The following is a 20794-nucleotide window of genomic DNA, read 5'->3' on the forward strand; positions in this document are numbered from 1 at the left end:
CCAAAGCAGGAGGCATCACAATCCCAGACTTTAGCCTCTACTACAAAGCTGTAATCATCAAGACAGCATGGTATTGGCACAAAAACAGACACACAGACCAATGGAATAGAATAGAAACCCCAGAACTAGACCCACAAACGTATGGCCAACTCATCTTTGACAAAGCAGGAAAGAACATCCAATGGAAAAAAGACAGCCTCTTTAACAAATGGTGCTGGGAGAACTGGACAGCAACATGCAGAAGGTTGAAACTAGACCACTTTCTCACACCATTTACAAAAATAAACTCAAAATGGATAAAGGACCTAAATGTGAGACAGGAAACCATCAAAACCTTAGAGGAGAAAGCAGGAAAAGACCTCTCTGACCTCAGCCGTAGCAATCTCTTACTCGACACATCCCCAAAGGCAAGGGAATTAGAAGCAAAAGTGAATTACTGGGACCTTATGAAGATAAAAAGCTTCTGCACAGCAAAGGAAACAACCAACAAAACTAAAAGGCAACCAACGGAATGGGAAAAGATATTTGCAAATGACATATCGGACAAAGGGCTAGTATCTAAAATCTATAAAGAGCTCACCAAACTCCACACCCGAAAAACAAATAACCCAGTGAAGAAATGGGCAGAAAACATGAATAGACACTTCTCTAAAGAAGACATCCAGATGGCCAACAGGCACATGAAAAGATGTTCAGCGTCGCTCCTTATCAGGGAAATCCAAATCAAAACCACACTCAGGTATCACCTCACGCCAGTCAGAGTGGCCAAAATGAACAAATCAGGAGTCTATAGATGCTGGAGAGGATGTGGAGAAACGGGAACCCTCTTGCACTGCTGGTGGGAATGCAAATTGGTGCAGCCGCTCTGGAAAGCAGTGTGGAGGTTCCTCAGAAAATTAAAAATAGACCTACCCTATGACCCAGCAATAGCACTGCTAGGAATTTATCCAAGGGATACAGGAGTACTGATGCATAGGGGCACTTGTACCCCAATGTTCATAGCAGCACTCTCAACAATAGCCAAATTATGGAAAGAGCCTAAATGTCCATCAACTGATGAATGGATAAAGAAATTGTGGTTTATATACACAATGGAATACTATGTGGCAATGAGAAAAAATGAAATATGGCCCTTTGTAGCAACGTGGATGGAACTGGAGAGTGTAATGCTAAGTGAAATAAGCCATACAGAGAAAGACAGATACCATATGGTTTCACTCTTATGTGGATCCTGAGAAACTTAACAGGAACCCATGGGGGAGGGGAAGGAAAAAAAAAAAAAAAAAGAGGTTAAAGTGGGAGAGAGCCAAAGCATAAGAGACTGTTAAAAACTGAGAACAAACTGAGGGTTGATGGGGGGTGGGAGGGAGGGGAGGGTGGGTGATGGGTATTGAGGAGGGCACCTTTTGGGATGAGCACTGGGTGTTGTATGGAAACCAATTTGTCAATAAATTTCATAAAAAAAAAAAAAAAAAAGAAGACTGAAATCTTGCCATTTGCAATTACATGGATGGAACTAGAGGGTATTATGCTAAGCGAAATTAGTCAGAGAAAGACAAATATATCATATGACTTCACTCATGAGGAACTTAAGGTACAAAAAAGATGAACATAAGGGAAAGGAAGCAAAAATAATATAAAAACAGGGAGGGGGACAAAACGTAAGAGACTCTTAAATATGGAGAACAAACAGGATTTGCTGGAGGGGTTGTGGGTGGGGGGATGGGCTAAATGGGTAAGGGGCATTAAGGAATCTACTCCTGAAATCACCTTTGCACTATATGCTAACTTGGATGTACATTAAAAAAATAAATAAATAATTTTTAAGAAGGCATCATACTCCCTGATCTCAAACTATGCTATAAAGCTATAATAATCAAAACAGTGTGATCTGGCACAAACCCAGACATATAGATCAACAGAATAGACTAGAGTCCAGGAAAAACCTTACACTTATGCAGTCAATTAATTTTCAACACAGAAAATAAGAATATACAATGAGGAAGAGACAGTCTATTCAATAATTTGGTCCTGAGAAAACTGGAGAGCTACTTGCAAAACAACGAAACTAGACCACTTTCTTACACCACATACGAAATTAAATTAAACTAAAATGGGTTAAAGACTTAAATGTGAAACCATAAAACTCTTAGAAGAAAACATAGGCAGTAAGCTCCTGGACATCAGTGTTAGCAGTATTTTTTTGGATCTGCATCCTCAGGCAAGGACACCAAGAGCAAAAATAAATGGGACTACATCAAACTAAAAAACTTTTGCACAGTGAATGAAAACATCAACAAAATGAGAGGCAACCTACTAAATGGAAGAAGACATTTGCAACTAATAAAACAATAAAGGGTTAATATCCAAAATATATAAAGAACTGATACAACTCAATAAAAAAAAAAAATCCAATTAAAAAGTGGGTAGAGAACCTGAATAGACATTTCTCCAAAGACATACAGATGGCCAAGAGACACATGAAAAGATACTCGTTACTAATCTTCAGTAAATGCCAATCAAAACCACAATGAGATATCACCTCACACCTGTCAGAATGGTTAGTATCAAAAAGACCAGGAATAACAAGTGTCAGCAAAGATGCAGAGAAAAGGGAAACCTTGTATACTGTTGGTGGGAATGCAAAATGGTGCAGCTTCAATGGGAAATAGTCTGGAGTTCCCCCAAAAAATTAAAAACAGAAATACCATACATTTCAACAATTTCACAGCTGCGAAGCAAACAAAATCACTAACTGGAAAAGATATATGCACCACCATGTTCACTGCAACATTATTTACAATAGCCAAGATATGTAAACAACCTAAATGTCCATTATCAAAACATGAATAAAGAATATGTGGTGGGGCACCTGGGTGGCTCAGTCAGTTAAGCGTCCAACATGGGCTCAGGTCATGATCTCACAGTTAATGGGTCCAAGCCCCGCATTGGGCTCTGTGCTGACACCTCAGAGCCTGGAGCCTGTTTCGGATTCTGTGTCTCCTCTCTCTCTGCCCCTCCCCTGCTCATGCTCTGTCTCAAAAATAAACAAACATTACAAAAAAATTTTTTAAAAAGAATATGTGGTATAAATATATACAATGGAATATTACTCAGCCATAAAAAAAGAATTCTTGCTATTTCAAAACCTGTAACAACTTTGTATGGTGACAGATGGTAGCTAGACTTCTGATGGAGATCACTTACTAATGTATATAAATGTTGAATCACTATGTACACCTGAAACTAATATTGTATAACAACTGTACTTCAATTTTAAAAACTAAATTCATTATCAAAGAAAACTACAAACCCAAATGGTTTCACTGGTGAATTCTATCAACATTCAAGGAAGGAATAACACCATTCCTATACAAATGTTTTGGTCTTTTTTCACAAGTAGAGGAAAAGAGAATACTTCTCAATCCATTTTATGAGGTCAGCAAAAGTCTAACACCAAAACCTGAAAACAAAACTACAAACAAGCCACGACACTGAAAATTTTATAACACACTTCGAAATAAATTTGAGACAACAAAAGCATATAAAAACCTATAGAGTATGACCAATGTGTTACTCATAACTATCTAGCTATCTCAATCCAAGCATGGTGTAACATCTGACAATGTATAATTCATACATTAACAAAAGAACATAGAGAAATTATGTGATCACCTCAGTAAATAGCAAAGAAAAGCATGTGATACTCATCAACTTAAAACAAAAATTCTTGACAAACCAAAACTAGAAGAGAACTTTTTAGATTCGAAGTACACTTACCAGAAAATTAAATAGTAATAAACGATGTTAAAACCGTAGAAACAGAATAATAGAGTGTAATTATACAAACTAATATGGAGAAACTCCAAAATACATTTTTGAATAAATAAAAGAAGTTGTGGATATTTGTAATAGCTTTAAAACATTCACACATATATCTATGATTTTCTGTAGGAATACAGAACACATAGAAATACGACTGAAATAAGACAAACACATAGAAATAAGACTGGTAGAAAACATATCAGTCTGATAACTTTTTTTATGTTTATTTATTTATTTTTGAGAGAGACAGAGACAGAGTGTGAGCGGGGGAAGGGCAGAGATAGAGGGAGACACACAATCCGAAGCAAGCTCCAGGCTGAGAGCCGTCAGCGCAGAGCCCTACATCGCGCTTGAACCCACCAAGCTTAACCGACTGAGCTACCCAGGCACCCCATAAATTCTTAACAAACACGTACTGATTTCAGAGATTCTTGTAGTTTGCATCCACAGGAACTAAGCGTGGTCTGAACTTCTCCGAAGTGGGTGTGTGTGTGTGCGCGCGCGTGTGTGTAAATACACGAGCGAATGGAGAAAGAAAAGGGGAATAGAGGGCTTCCCTCAGCTATACGCACCTACGATTCAGCCAGCTGAGGTCAATAAAGGAGAGGGACGGAGGCCACAAGATCCAAGGGAGTCCCAGGGCAAAGGAGCAAGGCACTGAAGGCGGAGACCCAAGAGGGGCGGGACGGCGTGGCCTCCGCTCCTCCCCAGACCAGGGCGGGCCCGAGACTGTGACCCACCTCTCCGACGCTGTCCTCGTTACAGCGCCGCGGGACGGCCATGCCGGGCCGCCTGCTGCGGGGCCTGTGGCAGCGATGGCGTCGTTACAAGTACCGCTTCGTTCCTTGGATCGCGCTGAACCTAAACCACAACCCGAGGTGAGAGGGCGAGGCCGGCAGACCAGGGACGTCTTCTTTCAGCCCCACGACGCCACCAGGGCAGCTGAACTGGAGGCGTGTGGGCCCTAAGTGGGCGGAACCTCCGGCGAAAAGCACTTTAAACGGCGGTCTCTGGTGGGCGGAGCCTCAGGCGACCCTGGGGCCCGAGGTGGGCGGGCCCGTAGCGAGCAGAACCTGAGGTGGGGCGGGGCCTGAAGTGGGCGAAGCCGAGGCTGGTGGAGTCGGAGGACAGCTGGGATACCGAAGACCGTGGGGAGGAGCCTTAGGAGGGTGGGACGTGAGGCCTCTTCTCCCAGAGTACCCCGCGCTGTGAGGTTTGTGAGGCGGGCGTCCCTCACGGGCAGTGCGGCTCGTGCTCTCCTTTAGAGGTCTTCGCTGACGGGCGTTTCTGTCCGGGCAAAAAATAGAAACTTTTGAAAAAGAGCGAAGTTTATACAGCGTGAGGGTGCATGGCCTTCTCTCCGCCAGGGCATACTTCAAAGTTCCTTAGAAAAGCCAAACTGAGGTTTATTTTCATAGCTCCATAGTTTATATGGTGAAAGCAGCCCGGCTTGGATGTGAGGATAACAACTTGCTGACGCAGAAAAACGAGCAAAATGTCACTAAAAACACGTCCGAATGTGGGGTTTAGAATAGTCCATGCCTGAAGAAAGGGATCTAGTTGAGTGGGTGGCGGTGGAGTCACTGTTAATTCCGGCTCTAGTAAGTGGCATGGTAGCGATCGTGAAGAAGCTCACGTAATGCTCACTTAAATAGGCAAAGCTAGCTCCACTGAAGGCCAGTTAATAACCGAAGAGCTTTTCCAAAGTTTGATTCCGCGGAAACGTGAATTCAGGGCCACCGTTGCTATAGAATTGTGAAGCGGAATGGCTTTCTTTTTGTCAAGAAGTAAAAAATAATACCATTATGCGAGTAAAAATGATGCAGCCATTAAAGAAGTAAGTATTCCCGGGAGAGAATGTGACAAAGTATATGTTAAATTTGTCTTTGTAATTAAATGCCTATAAAATATATGAGGATTCTTATGCGATATTCACATAATGGCCAGGGATGTAGTGGGAAGAAGAACTAGTTCTGTTTGAGCTGTGGCTTTCCAGCTTAACAGCTTTAGGCTCTTGGGCAAGCACCCCAACGTCAAGCCTCAGTTTCCCTGTCTGCAAAGATGAGATAATGAATGTAAGGACCCAACAGCATTTGGTACAGATAGACTTTTCACAGATAACTGGCTATTTGTAACTTGGGTAGGTATTGCCAGGAGTTAGCGAACTAGAACTATCCCCAAACAATTCTTTCTTGAACTTTTTAGTTTTATGCCCTTCAAACACATGAGAATAATCATTAAGCCCAGTAACTTAGAAGGCATGAAGGCATGAAGCCTGACTTTTATCACTTGAAGGGTAGTGAATGGAAACTTTTCCTGTTTTCAGGACCGTCCGATATGTTCCAGAGGAATCCAAAGACAAAGTTATCTCAGATGAAGATGTCCTAGGAACATTACTGAAAGTTTTCCAGGCTCTGTTCATTAATGATTTCAATAAGCAATCAGATATCTTGACTATGCTTCCAGAAACCGTTAAATCAAAATATCATGACCTACTGTCAGTTCAACATCCAAGGGTGAAACTGCTTGAATACAGACATCAACAGGAAAATATCTTTAAACCAGAAGAAATTCTTTATAAGACACTGGGTTTCAGTGTTGCCCGAGCAACTAGCTCATTGATTTCTGCTGGAAAAGGTGTCTTCGTTACCAGAGGATTGGTACCAAAAGGCGCGGTTGTAGCTATGTATCCTGGTAATGACACAATTAGTGCTTTGCCAAGAGTTTCCTATTTATCAGTTAATATAAGTCCAACAAAATACTTACTCTTATAATCCTTTGAGTAAGGAGTTGAATTAGAAACTGAGGGGCGCCTGGGTGGCGCAGTCGGTTAAGCGTCCGACATCAGCCAGGTCACGATCTCGCGCTCCGTGAGTTCGAGCCCCGCGTCGGGCTCTGGGCTGATGGCTCAGAGCCTGGAGCCTGTTTCCGATTCTGTGTCTCCCTCTCTCTCTGCCCCTCCCCCGTTCATGCTCTGTCTCTCTCTGTCCCAAAAATAAATAAAAAACGTTGAAAAAAAAATTTAAAAAAAGAAACTGAGATTTCCACACATTTGTAAATCCTGATTTCGAAAATAACTACAAATTATTTTATGTGCTAGAAAGCATCCTTGAGTATTTATTTGAATAAAAGCACTTTTCTTTTAAGGAAATTTTTGTAGTCAATGTTTAAATGTAGAATATAGTATGGCCTACTTTGATAAGATGAATTACTTAGAAAGCACTAGAGAATAAGTCAGTTGGCTTACATAATTGATAACTAAAGGTAAAAATAGTACGGGTTAAAACAGGTATGACAGAGTTTAAACCTGTAAATCAATAAATACCTTCCTGCCATTTCTACACTTTGAAAGTAAAGCAGCTTCTTTGCAAAAAGATCATTGACTAGAATGCTTAGTAGGGTATGTTATTTGTTAAACTAAGATTACATTATTTGTAAATGTTTAATTCAGACATGTTTTCAAAAAGTCATTCTGTTTTCTAATTTTACATCCCTAAGCAAAAGAGTTGGTTTCCTCCTACACAACTAACTCTGTAAAGGCTAAATAGAACAAGCTGGCAACAAATTAATACTAGAATAAATTTAATAGATTAGGATGCCAGTAACATAGGACACACTCAGTAAATACTAATTTTCTCCTTTCCTCTACTGCTAGCGAAAGGGGAAACAACCTGAATATCAGATTCATTTATTCCCATTTTGTCTACATTATTTAACTGGTTATTAACAGGTACATTTCTTAAAAGACTTTTTTTTTTTTTTTTTTTTTTTTTTTTTTTTTTTTGAGAGAGAGAGGGCGCAAGTCAGTGAGGGGCAGAGAGAAACCAAGCTCACCTGAAGCAGGGCTCGAGCTCACCTGAGGCAAAGCAGGGCTCGAGTTGACCGATGTGGAACTCGAACTCACTACTGTGAGATCATGACCTGGGCTGAAGCTCGATGCTTAACCACTGAGCCACCCAGGAACCCAAAAGACTTTTTAATGGATGTCAAATAACACTCTACTTTAAAAAGCAAAAACAAAACAAAACAAAACAAAAAGCCCCTATAATTTTGTAAAGCTGAATCTCAAATGTGGTGTTCACATTTTAATTAATCAAAATAGTCACATTTTATTTGGCTATGTGAACAAGTTGATTCTCTGCTCCATTTACTTTTGGGCACTCTTTAAAGGGAAGAAGTAGCCAAAGAGAATGTGATAATCTAGACTGGAGTAAAATATTAGAAAAAGGTAGAGAAAATAAAATAGTTCATTTCATGTTATGTTTATTTTCCAGAGAGAGGTGCTTATCATGATGTTAATAATTTTTACATATTGCTATGTCCTTATCTTATAATAGGTACAGTATATCAGAAGTATGAGCCAATCTTTTTCCAATCCATTGGAAATCCATTTATTTTTAGATGCCTGGATGGGGTACTTATTGATGGAAATGACAAAGGAATATCAAAAGTCGTATACAGGTAAGTTAGTGCCCATGTTCAAACATAACGATAGGACACTGAGCCACAGGAAAATGACCATGACCCTGGCCTTTTCACTTTAAATAAAAATCTGTTTAGACAGCTGCTAAGTGGCAACTCAGCTGCCCTATTGACTAGACAAAACTTATTTTTTAATTTTTTTTTTTTTATTTATTTTTGAGACAGAGAAGGACAGAGCATGAACGGGGGAGGGTCAGAGAGAGGGAGACACAGAATCTGAAGCAGGCTCCAGGCTCCAAGCTGTCTGTCAGCACAGAGCCCGACCCGGGGCTCGAACTCAGGGACTGTGAGATCATGACCTGAGCTGAAATTGGACGCTTAACTGACTGAACCACCCAGGCATCCCAGACTAGACAAAACTTTTTAAGAGAAATTGGATTTGTTCAGTTCTAGGATTAATTTTGTACTTTTGGATTTTACTGTAAGACATAAAAGAACAATCTCTTACCTAATGCTTTCACCTGTTTCAGATCTTGCAATGGGAGGGATCAACTTGGTCCTTTAAAAATGAGTGACAGTACATGGCTAACATCAGAAATTTGTAATCCACTTGCTGTAGGACAGTATGTCAACAATTGTTCAAATGGTAAGTTGACATTATGGGTCTGTGAGACAAGATATAAATATAGCAGTAGTAATTTTCCTCCTTTGCTATATGACTGAGTGCCAGAGGCAGTTAAATTTAACATCTCAGCTTTTCAAAGCCTGTAAATAAATTGTAATGCTGAGAAGGCAGATATTAAAGAAGTTGGGGAAATAATGATATACATTAATTGGAATTCTTTAATTTACTATTTTTCTTCTGGTTTTTCAGTAAATATAGGTAACTGATAAATGCTCCTTTGATCATTATAATTTTAGCATTTTTTAATAGTTAAAAAAAGAGAACATTAGAGATCATTTTGTCAGAGCCTCAGTAGAACCTTGTAGGTTAAACTAGACTGGTATCCCCTTTCTGTTGCTACTTTTGTGAATCACTTACCTTCTCTAGGGCTTGACTTTCCTAAAAATATAAGTTTGATCTCGCCTACATTTAGCATAGGTTTTGGTGTTAGGGAGATATGAACTTGAAACCTGACTTTTCTACGTAACCTTCAATCTTTCTGAGTCTCTGTTTTCTGATCTTCAAAAAGTAAATAATAAAACATACATAATCTAGTAATGCCTGGAAGGTAATAGTGATTATTAATTTGAAAATGTTCTAATAATTTAGAAAACCATGCATCAAGTATTAAAATTCAGTTCTGTTTTCCATGACCTTTTTTAAAATGGCTATTTCTAAAAATTATATACTTGTTCCTAGACAGAGCCGCTAATGTCTGTTACCAGGAATTTGATGTGCCTGCAGTTTTTCCTATAGAGCTAAAACAGTATCTTCCAAACATTGCCTACAGCTGTGACAAACAAAGGTTAGTCTTTTCCTGTCCCCTGTGTTCTGCTGTACTCAAAAAACATGTATATTCGAGGGTGCCTGGGTGGCTCAGTTGGTTGAGCATCTGGCTCTTGATCTCAGCTCAGGTCATGATCTCACGGTTTGTGGGTTCGAGCCCCACACAGGGCTCTGCACTGACAATGTGGACCTGCTTGGGATTCTCTCTCTCACCGCCCCCCACCCCTGCCTCTCTTGTGTGTCCTCTCTCAAAATAAATACATAAACTTAAAAAAATTTTTTTTAAATATATATATATATTCCAAGAAAAAGCTATACAGAACTTGGAATAATTTCTCTTAGGAAAAAATTATAACTTAAATTTTGATTTTCATCATACCTTAATGTATTAATGTAGGCTCATTTGAAGTTTAATATTTTTCATTAACTTAGCTCATTCTGCTTCTTATTACCCATTTTCGTTCTATGTAGTCCTTTATAAGTATCAACCTTAAAATTTTTTTCAAGTGATTCATTGTTACTTTTCTACTTACAAAATCTTCAAATACATTTTTTAATCATTTTAAGCATTATGTTCTTCATCTCACTTGAGAACACCCAGTTGAAGAAAAAGGCTAAATTACACTATTCTTTCTTTTGCTCATTTCACTATTCCGTTTGGAAACTTAATGAAAAATGAGGAAATATTCAGGGGCACCTGGGTGGCTCAGTCAGTTAAGTGCCTGACTTTTGGCTCACAGTTCATGGGTTTGGGCCCCGTGTTAGACTCTTTGCTGACAGCTCAGAGCGTGGAGCCTGCTTCGGATTCTGTGTCTACCTCTCTCCCTGCTCCTCCCCGACTCACACTGTCTCTCTCTCTTTCTCTCTCAAAAAAATAAACATTAAAAAAAAAGAGGAAATATTCAGAAAATACATATTATTAATGTAACATTTGTATTCAATAAGTGGAAAGTCTGAAAGTGTTCAAGTAACAATTTCTAAATGTAAGTAATTCTGTAGAGTTCTTTATCAACAGTGCTATAGGAAAATATAATCTTTATGTCATGTCACTGAGCTGCCAGGTGCTAGCAAACTTTATTTTTTATGGGCCCCATTAAATTGTCCTTTTAAGATGAAAGAGATTTAAAACTTAGACTGTTCTTTGGGGGCACCTGGGTGGCTCAGTTTGTTGAGCGTCCAACTTTCTTTTTTTTTTTTTTTTTAATTTTTTTTTCAACGTTTTTATTTATTTTTGGGACAGAGAGAGACAGAGCATGAACGGGGGAGGGGCAGAGAGAGAGGGAGACACAGAATCGGAAACAGGCTCCAGGCTCTGAGCCATCAGCCCAGAGCCTGACGCGGGGCTCGAACTCACGGACCGCGAGATCGTGACCTGGCTGAAGTCGGACGCTTAACCGACTGCGCCACCCAGGCGCCCCTTTTTTTTTTTTTTTTTTAATTTTTTTTTTCAACGTTTTTATTTATTTTTGGGACAGAGAGAGACAGAGCATGAACGGGGGAGGGGCAGAGAGAGAGGGAGACACAGAATCGGAAACAGGTAGCGTCCAACTTTCAATTTCAGCTCAGGTCATGATCCCAGGGTTATGGAATCAAGCCCCTCGTTGGGCTTCACACTGAGTATAGAGCCTGCTTAAGATTCACTCTCTCTCTCTCTCTCTCTCTCTCTCTCTCTCTCTCTCCCCTCCCCTCTCTCCCTCCCCTCCCCTCTCTCCCTCTCCCTCTCTCCCCGCACCTTCCCTTCTCCCCGACTCCTACTCTAAAAACACAACAAACTTTGACTATTCTCTGTACTTGATACATACTCTGTCTCTATGTGTGTGTATGTAACAGTTGGGTTTTTTTTTTAGCTATATGCTCTGGAGCATAATATCACTACTGTTCAACAAATACAGGAAAAGTTAACTGAGTAGGAACATTGAAGGTTACTTATGTCTTACGGTGTTCATAAAAGTATTTTTTTAATCCCAATTAATTTTAAGTAATGTTTTCATCTTTGCAGAATACAAAGATACAAATTAATTTTAAAATGTTAAACCACAGGGGCACCTGGGTGGCTCAGTCGGTTAAGCGACAGTTAAGCGTCTGACGTCGGCTCAGGTCATGATCTCACAGTTCGTGGGTTCGAGCCCAGCATTGGGCTCAGTGCTGACACCTCAAAGCCTGGAGCCTGCTTTGGATTGTGTCTCCTTCTCTCTCTGCCTCCCCCCTGCTCATGCTCTGTCTCTCAAAAATAAATGTTAAAAAAAAAATGTTTTTTTTAAACTTACTGATTTGTGGTCTCCATCAGGGATAGGAACTATTTCTTCATGGAAATCAAATAGCTAAGACAATAGTAAAAAATTTGAATAAAATTATGTCTATAACAGCTAAATTGGTTATATTAAAAATATGAGCTTGGATTTGTTAATACTTCTAACTTTTGTGTATTCTTTTTGTCCTCAGCCCACTTCGATGTGTCATTCTTGTAGCACTCAGGGACATCAAACAAGGAGAAGAGCTTTTCTCAAACTACTATACAATTGTCAGCTAACTATGAATTAGAAATTAGGTTTTCTATTCAGCTATTTATTCTAAATGTTTTTGTTAATTGTATCTCTGAGTTCCACCTATAGAACAAATATTTTGAGGCCTAATTGGAGTGGGAATTTTTTGTTTTTATTGATGTTAATGTGTTTATATTAAAAGCTATTTCCTTCATTACAATTTCAAATTTATAATGCAATTATAATTTTAATTGGTTTTCACCTAAAAACACAGTAGCTTATTAAATTAAAACCTACTGCCTGAAATTAAAATTTCAATTTTTCTTTTATTTTGTATCTCTGTGGTTTATAAAATTTTAACAAATCATCACCATTTCTTGCACTGTTGATGTGTACAAACGTCTTTAAAAACTCTATTTTTAGACCTACCCTATGACCCAGCAGTAGCACTGCTAGGAATTTACCCAAGGGATACAGGAGTACTGATGCATAGGGACACTTGTACCCCAATGTTTATAGCAGCACTCTCAATAATAGCCAAATTATGCAAAGAGCCTAAATGTCCATCAACTGATGAATGGATAAAGAAATTGTGGTTTATATACACAATGGAGTACTACGTGGCAATGAGAAAGAATGAAATATGGCCCTTTGTAGCAACGTGGATGCAACTGGAGAGTGTGATGCTAAGTGAAATAAGCCATGCAGAGAAAGACAGATACCATATGTGTTCACTCTTATGTGGATCCCGAGAAACTTAACAGAAACCCATGGGGGAGGGGAAGGAAAAAAAAAGAAAAAAAAGAGGTTAGAGTGGGAGAGAGAGCCAAAGCATAAGAGACTCTTAAAAACTGAGAACAAACTGAGGGTTGATGGGGGGTGGGAGGGTGGGTGATGGGTATTGAAGAAGGCATTTTTTGGGGATGAGCACTGGGTGTTGTATGGAAACCAATTTGACAATAAATTTCATAAAAAATAAAATAAAAACTCTATTTTTATATTATAAACTAAAGCCAAAAATATATGTTGTTGCCATGAGTTGTGTGTGTGTGTGTGTGTATGTGTGTGTGTGTGTGTGTGTGTGTTTGTGTGTGTGTGTGATTTAAGGATTGTTTTAGCTTTTAGCATGGAAATAAAGTCATAAGATAGTGGTGATGGGAGGAACATGTATTCCCCATTCTCTTTTTTTTTTTAAGTTTATTTATTTATTTTGAGAGAGAGCGAGCAAGCAAGCAAGCAGGCTCCTTGCTGTCAGCACAGAATCCAATGCAGGGTTCAAACTCACAAACTCTTGAGTACATGACCTGAGCTGAAACCAAGAATCAGACACTTACCTGACTGAGCCACTCAGGTGCCCCTCCCCATTCTCTTATTCCAAGGGGGAGCACTTCCAATAGTGATGCTCCTGGCCTCTCTCTATACCCATTGGAGGAAGAATGATTTTCTGAAATTATCTTTGGAGGAGAACTAGGCACCCATGGCCCAGACCCCTGTATTTTTTTTTTTCTGTGGACTCTGCCAGCAGAGAGGGTGTCCTGGTCTTCTCTCTGCTCAGCCAGTGATAGAGTGAGTCTAGTAGTTCGGAGGTGGAGTATTAGTGAGCTCACCTGGCCACAGCTCTGAAGCCACATTCTCCAGTGAGTTTCATTCATAATCTTTCCTTGATCTCCATCAACCTGACTCCCACATTTCTCAGTTCCAATCTTGGGTGGAGAGGACACCTCAAATCCTAACATGGAACCAGATTTTAACCACCTTAACTGCTACATCAACAACTTTCTTCAGTTTATTGCAATTTCAATAGCATCGTAATTGCCTTCCCTTGTTTCCACTCCTGCCAGTTTTACAGAATTGATCACCCGGAGAGGTTCTTGTAAATGTAACTCAGATCTTGACCCACCTCTGCTCAAAATCCTCTCGTTACTCCTCATATACTGGAATAAATGCTAAAGTCCTTCACATATATGATGTAGCCATTCACTACCTCTGATCTCACCTCTTGCTCGTTCTACCCCAGGCACATCTGCCTCCTTCCCACACCTTGAACCTGTTGGACACACGCACACTTTCAGGGCTTCTGCACTAGTTTTTTGTGCCTGCAAAGGTCTTCCCCTTTTTTGTCACCTTGCCAACCATCGTACAATCACAATTCACAATCCCTAAGTGCCAGCCCTGAAACTTCCTATTACACTTTTTTTCTCTATCATATGTATCATGTATAAATAGTAAATGTATATTTGCGACAGCATCTGATTCTTTTTCTTAGCCTCCTTTGTCTTCTATTTGTGTCAGTAAGATCCTTAAAACCAGGAGAAACTAATCTTATTTGGAAAAAAAAACCAAAACAATCTACTTGACCAAGAAGATCCTGTTACCCAGAACCTTATATAAAATACAGAAATACTAACTCCTGTGGACATATTAGGAGGGGCTGTAGGATGGGCTGGAGTTTTTAGGAGTGAACTCTTGAAATGTCAATAACTTAACTAGTGCAGGGAAAAAATATGTTATATAGAAAAAGATCAAATATGGGAAAATGTCAGTTCAATCTGGTTTGTTCATTATACTATTCTAATTTTTGTCTTAAAAAGTCTTTCTTTCAAAGCTAGGGGACAAGTCACCATTAGTTTAAGAGTAATATAGGCCATCAAGCATTCAGTGATACCTACTAGGTGAAGGGTCCTGGGATATACAAAGAATAAAACATGGTTCCTCATAAAATGCTCACGGTGAGAGTATAAAGCTTGCCTAGTATCATGACTTGGTTTGCACTGGAGGGGTGAATTTTTTTTTTAATGTAACACTGACATTTTAAAACATAGAAAAACCATGTTATCTTTTTTCTTACTAAAAATTTTTTTAGATTTATAAATGGCTAATTTCATTTCTGACATGCTTACAAAATGCTTTTGAGTTCTATACCAGAAAACAACTTTGTAGCAGTATTGCCTTTACCTTTGTGTAAGCATCTCATCAAAATTGAGTTACACAACAGCCTGTGTGTCTCTCGAAAGTGAATGTGAACTAATGTATTAAACGTAGAAAAACGTGAGCACTCCTGGTCTAGAACCATGAATTCAGTCCCCTAGTATACAATTTTGCCAGAGAATCCACACAGACACAGAAATAGACGGTGAGGATTAAAGAACGCCTACCTGGATGGGAAATGGTAAACAGTGCTATGTACCAGGGGCTAGTTTAAATTCAAAGTGTACGGGCCCCTGGGTGGCTCAGTCGGTTGAGTGACCGACTTCGGCTCAGGTCACGATCTCATGGTTTGTGAGTTCGAATCCTACGTCGGGCTCTGTGCTGACAGCTCAGAGCCTGGAGCCTGCTTCAGATTCTGTGTCTCCCTCTCTCTCTGCCCCTCCCCCACTCATGCTCTGTCTCTGTCTCAGAAATAAACATAAAAAATTTAAAAATAAATTCAAAGTGTACATAATGAAATAGGTAACTTACAGATACCCTGAGGCCTTTGAGAAGTCAGAGAAGCTGCAGGCTCAAAGCCTATCATTGATGAAAATTATGGCCAAGAAAGATAAAGTCTACAAGTCAGGAGAGATTATTCTGCTCCCACAAGGCTCTCCTCTCTCCCCTAAAAGCCTTAAGTACTTTGTAGCTCTCACATGGTACTTGGCCACATGCTTGGCTGGATTGAAAACATCTGTACTTGTCCCCACCTGAAGGCACTACTGTGTTGTGTCCACCACAGACCCCTGAACATTTATGCTCTGTGGCGTCTGTGCAAGAAGGAATGTGATTTTAGAAAAGTAACCAAAGAAGAGGAGTCAAGAGCGTTTGCTTTCATTTTATCCTCTTTGTGTCCTTGTACAAAATCTGGACCCTATGTGCTATCTGATCACTGCATATTAAGAATGGACTAGGGGCGCCTGGGTGGCTCAGTCAGTTGAACATCTGATTCTTGATGTCAGCTCAGGTCATGACCTTGCAGTTTGTGGGATCAAGCCCCACATCAGGTTCCCCACTGGCAGTGCGGAGCCTGCTTGGGGTTCTCTCTCCCTCCCTCTCTCCCTGCCCTCCCCTTCCCAACACCCCCTTCTCTCTCTCTCTCTCTCTCAAAAAAAAAAAAACACTAGATAAAGCTCTGCTCAGAGGAAATGAAATATGCGAACAAATTTGTGAAATTAGACTAAGAGATCTTCAGCTTGAAAGATGAAGGTTTTGAAAAGATATTTCTATGAGGCTACTAAACTATGTATACTAGGATAAGAAAGACTAGTTTACCATAAATACATTGTCAAATAACAACACAATTAATAGACATCACGTCTTCCTAAAAGACATACTTACCTAGAACAGTGTTTGAAACAAAACAGACATTCAACAAATATTTCCTGAATTACATTGAAAGTATAAGCTAGCCTCATTTTGGGATGGCTGTTTTATTCCATATGGAAATTTGTTATAGAGGATTTAAAGAAAAAGTATTTTATCTGCCATTTGTCACTATCAAATATCTTATTTACTGCCTCAAAAACCAACCGAACAGTGGTTAAATATCTACCCATGTCCCATGAGTTATAGCTTATGATTCATTAAACAAAAATCTAATTGTGGCAAATACTCACACGAACCAAGAAAAAAAAAAGATTTCCAGATGTTTATTTCTGGAACTGTACACCAGGTATTAAAGTACAACAAATACAAAATAATGCTCAAAAAAATCAGTGTTTATGTACAAATATTAAAATCAATGCAACAATAGCAACTTCCTCTTGAACATCTGATACTAAAACTTGTTGTGATTGTCACTAATTAATCTCATACTCACAGGATACTTATTTCAAACTGGGACAATTGGAATCACTGGTCATCTAAGAGGAATTTTAATATCTACCATATTTAACAATAAAACTAATAGTTTCCTCCTTTTAGTGAAAAAATTAAGAACTTTTTAAAAAACATAGTAATGTCAATATTTTTATAAATTATTTCAATTTCCATTTGTAGACAATGTGCTTTGAAACTCTGGGCAAACAATCTCCTTGGTGGTCAGGTTTATTCATTAGTTTACATTCAAAGTTGAAATATTCACTAGAGACTTTGGTTAAATTAAATAGTATCACTATGCTCTATTAAATCTGACGTTCTCAAATATTTATGACCCTCAATTTTAAAAATTAAAAAGGAAACAATTGCACAATTCTTTGACCTAATTGTACACACTTTAGTATTGTTTAAACAGTATTCTACATCCTTCAAGTAAATTCAGCAGTTGACCGTGACAAGAGGAAAACTAAACATTTAAAATGCTAGCATGGAAAAGATGACGTACGACTAACAAAAGTATTGCTATAATCACAGCACCAGTTACACTCCTAAATGGATCCGTTGTCCTCTTCAAATTCCCTGTACATAAAAGATACATCAGCCAACAATGCAACTGCTCACCATGGATTTTTGGTTTGTTCATAAGAAAATAATGCGGCAAAAGAAAACAAAAGAATTTATCACAGTTTGTTATAAGAATTGTGCTTCACACTTCATAATAAAGGCATTATTGTTTCTTCATAAAATTGCAAATTAGTTATTTTCATGCTCTCAAACGCAATTCTTCTAATAAACAGCAACAAATTCTCTGTTAAGATGCTTAACTGGAGGAAACAAAACCCAGTAAATCCAGCTTTTAAAAGAAAATTCAATAAATAGCTATTTTACATGGATAAAGTCATAGTGGTACAATTTATGAATGTCACATCAAGCATGCACAAAAATGGTATTATACATGGCGGAAGCAGTCAGAAAATATTGAATTAGATCTAAAAAGATATGAAGAATTTACATATATATACAAAAATCTTGCAAATTATTGCCTCATTTTAACAAGGAATTAAAAGTAAACGTTACCAGCTAGTTAGCACTCTCTAAGAGGCTAAAATCAGATTGACATTTAAAAATCTATTAAACTAGCTGGAATTTATTTTTCTCTCATATCATTTTCTGGATTTTGGTCAAAAATCTTTATTTAAATAACTAAAGTGTCCATTCAACTTGCTGATAATCAAAACTTTAGATAAGAAACACTGTTTCCATCTTATATCAAGATCCCAGCAATGCATAGATAAACTGACTATGTTACTGCATCAGCTACTGAGAATGGGCATGTTCATTTAAGTGCAACTGGTATTAGCATTCAGTCATCTTTGTGTAAATTATTTTATACAAACCAGCCACTGTAAACCCAGAGTGAAAATTAAAGTTATAACAATGGAAGATTATGGCCAGTATCTTACTAAATTATAAAAGGTATACTGATTTTTAACAAAAGAAATAAGGTTCAAAGTTTAGCACAACACCACAGCAATAAGAAGCTGATAACTTGGATAAAAATATCTGAAAGCAACATAGAGCCCAGGCTACCCATTATTTACTGTGTGCATACAGGAATGCTAGACTTTAGATGTATAAATTAGAGACTGATTTTAAGTTATTAATTTAACTACTTTTGTCCACTGCGCTAAACTAAATTTTATAGTAAATATGCTACTGCGTAAACACTTCAAAGCAATCTTCATTAAAATGCTGCAAACAAAAATAAGAATACACATCATCCAAAACTAAGGATGTCATTGCAGTTCACAGTTTGTATAATAAATACCCTCCCTTTCCATCACTACTAAGGTCACTACAACCTATCTACTCAACAGCACAACCTTGAAGCAACTTATTCTTACAAATATCAGCAATGCAGCCAAACATTTAAGTTTTTTGCAAAGCACGACAACTAGCAGAAATTGAAAATTTCAACTAAGATGGTGCAAAAAAAAAAAAAAAAAAGCAAAATTCCATTGTAACTGAACTATAAAAGCAAAGCTTATTACATCCTAATACTGTATTGTGTATCATGTGAATTCACCTTTTAACTTAAAGATGCATATCTATAGAGCAAAAATGGCCAAAGTTTATGACAATGGCTTCTCATTCACAATGTCTGGAATAGAAATAAAACTGAGTGTGAGATGCATCTGAACGTCTATCACTTTTTAAAACTTAAAGTGGTAAAGTACCATTCTATGTCAATAGACAGAAACTCACATTTTTCTTGCCAACTGTTCAAGCTAAACAAAAAAAGTTTAAATATACTTCAAGGTTCTACTGCATTAAGTGTAAAATCTAGAAGTCCCTCCAAAATATGAACACTTTGAACTGCAGTGCTACAAACAACATAAGAAGTGTCCCAAATGTAAACCATTGAGTGGCAACATCCTAGGCTCTGTAGACTGTGTCCTGCAAGTCAGTTGCCTCAGGATAAACTAAATTATCAATACCAGTATGATTTTTAGAATTATAATCTTGACAATGGTGGACAAAACCCCATCTAAATACCACATCTTCAAAAGCCAAATTTTTAGCCAATCAATGAAGGTACACAGAACTCTTCCCACAGTAAAATGACAGATTCTGTGTAAGGTAGCCCTGGTCTAGAATTTTGAAACAGGATCCAAGCAAGTGTCTTCATAATTTGCACGCAGTTCCTCGTGCTGGCTTCCATAAAGATGGACTTGCTGTTTTGTAAACTGAAGTGCTCTAGTTGAATAACATGAGAGAAGTTTCCATTTTAAAAAAATCCTTGCATGTTTGTGCAGTTTAAAGAAACCTACCCCTGCTTTTATTTAATTAAGAAAATAAAACCAAAAAATGCTACATTGAGCAGGGATTGGGATCGGTACCTGTAAACATTGTTATTCCACTGCATCCATTACGGCAAAAGGAATTTACACGAAAAGAAGCCACTCCATTCAGTTCAGAACATCTGTGCTGGTTTTGAGCCGGTGGCCTCTGTCTACAGGTTTTAAAATCGGGAGTGAGGGCAGTGGGGAACAGAAAAGAATAGAAAAAAAGGGAGTGGAGAAGAGGTACTGGGGGATGAGGAAGAGATAAGCAGAGCTTAAAGCTGCACCACAGAGTTCAATCTTAGTTCCCAACTCTGCTGATCATAGTTCATTTCCACATTTATGGATTGAAAAATGAAAATACTCTTGATAAATCAAGATATAGTTCTATACATACTGACATCACTGATGTCATAGTGAAAAAGGTTCAAACTTCCAGTGAAAGACTAAGCAAACCTGATCCTTTCCTCAAGTTTACTGGTTCTGCACACCCACTGTTTCTGGGCTCCTCACTCGTGTCACTCAGAGTGAAGGGCGGCATGCTGATGTAGAGCATGGGCACTGATGAAGCCATTGGTCTCACTGGCAGACAGACTGCCAAAGTCAGCCACAGAGACGGCCATTTTGGCACTGGTGATGTGATGTGTGTGATTTTCAAAGTCCACACCCAAATTATTTACAGAAACCTCATTCATAAAGGATTCAGGAACAGCAATGCCCATTTTCAATCTCTTTGCTGGTCTTTCTGACTCTTCACTGCACATGTTCATGGGGTTTAGCTCCGAGTGATAAAATCCAGTCTCAAATAAATTAAAACAATCACTTTCCCCGTTGCTAGGCAAGGTGAGTAACTCTTCCGTTACGACAGGCACATGATTTACTTGTCCACGGGGTGTGTTGCCCAATGGAGGAAAGCTATCATCCAAACAATTAACATCCGTGGGGTTGCAGACAGTTGCTACACTGTTGGTCAAAGCTAA

General features: G+C 38.6%; 2 protein-coding genes and 1 long non-coding RNA gene across 5 annotated transcripts in view; 1 reads left to right on the plus strand and 2 right to left on the minus strand.

Annotated features, from left to right (window-relative positions):
- The window catches only part of LOC115518043, a 40193-nt gene extending 35559 nt beyond the window's left edge, over window positions 1-4634 (minus strand). Inside the window, exon 1 of the long non-coding RNA XR_003970153.1 lies at window positions 4566-4634. This is a non-coding gene — a long non-coding RNA (uncharacterized LOC115518043). The remainder of the gene's footprint in view (window positions 1-4565) is intronic.
- On the plus strand, window positions 4570-12509 carry SETD9 (SET domain containing 9). 2 transcript variants are annotated; one of them, XM_030321226.1, is made up of 6 exons: window positions 4570-4703; window positions 6152-6519; window positions 8163-8286; window positions 8778-8893; window positions 9611-9716; window positions 12140-12509. In XM_030321226.1, the coding sequence occupies exons 1-6, from the start codon at window positions 4606-4608 to the stop codon at window positions 12225-12227; spliced, it is 900 nt and encodes a 299-aa protein (XP_030177086.1). In that variant the 5' UTR covers window positions 4570-4605; the 3' UTR covers window positions 12228-12509. The 2 variants fall into 2 exon arrangements, with proteins under 2 accessions (XP_030177086.1, XP_030177089.1); XM_030321229.1 differs by lacking the exon at window positions 12140-12509 and having other exon boundaries at window positions 9615-9693.
- Window positions 12510-16784: 4275 nt separating this feature from the next.
- Window positions 16785-20794, minus strand: part of MIER3 (MIER family member 3) — a 34242-nt gene continuing 30232 nt past the window's right edge. For both annotated transcript variants that reach the window (XM_030321261.1, XM_030321250.1), the window contains exon 13: window positions 16785-20790. In XM_030321261.1, the coding sequence (XP_030177121.1) occupies window positions 20333-20790 (458 nt within the window). In that variant the 3' untranslated portion in view covers window positions 16785-20332. The remainder of the gene's footprint in view (window positions 20791-20794) is intronic.

Source organism: Lynx canadensis, chromosome A1, assembly GCF_007474595.2.
Source record: "Lynx canadensis isolate LIC74 chromosome A1, mLynCan4.pri.v2, whole genome shotgun sequence".
NCBI classification, from domain to species: Eukaryota; Metazoa; Chordata; class Mammalia; order Carnivora; family Felidae; genus Lynx; species Lynx canadensis.

Excerpts from the sequence above, each read along its gene's own strand:
- SETD9 (XM_030321226.1), top strand. The coding sequence starts at position 4,606 with ATGCCGGGCCGCCTGCTGCGGGGCCTGTGGCAGCGATGGCGTCGTTAC. Across the intron at positions 8,287-8,777 it reads ATATCAAAAGTCGTATACAG|ATCTTGCAATGGGAGGGATC; the intron begins GTAAGTTAGTGC and ends CACCTGTTTCAG. Across the intron at positions 8,894-9,610 it reads TGTCAACAATTGTTCAAATG|ACAGAGCCGCTAATGTCTGT; the intron begins GTAAGTTGACAT and ends ACTTGTTCCTAG.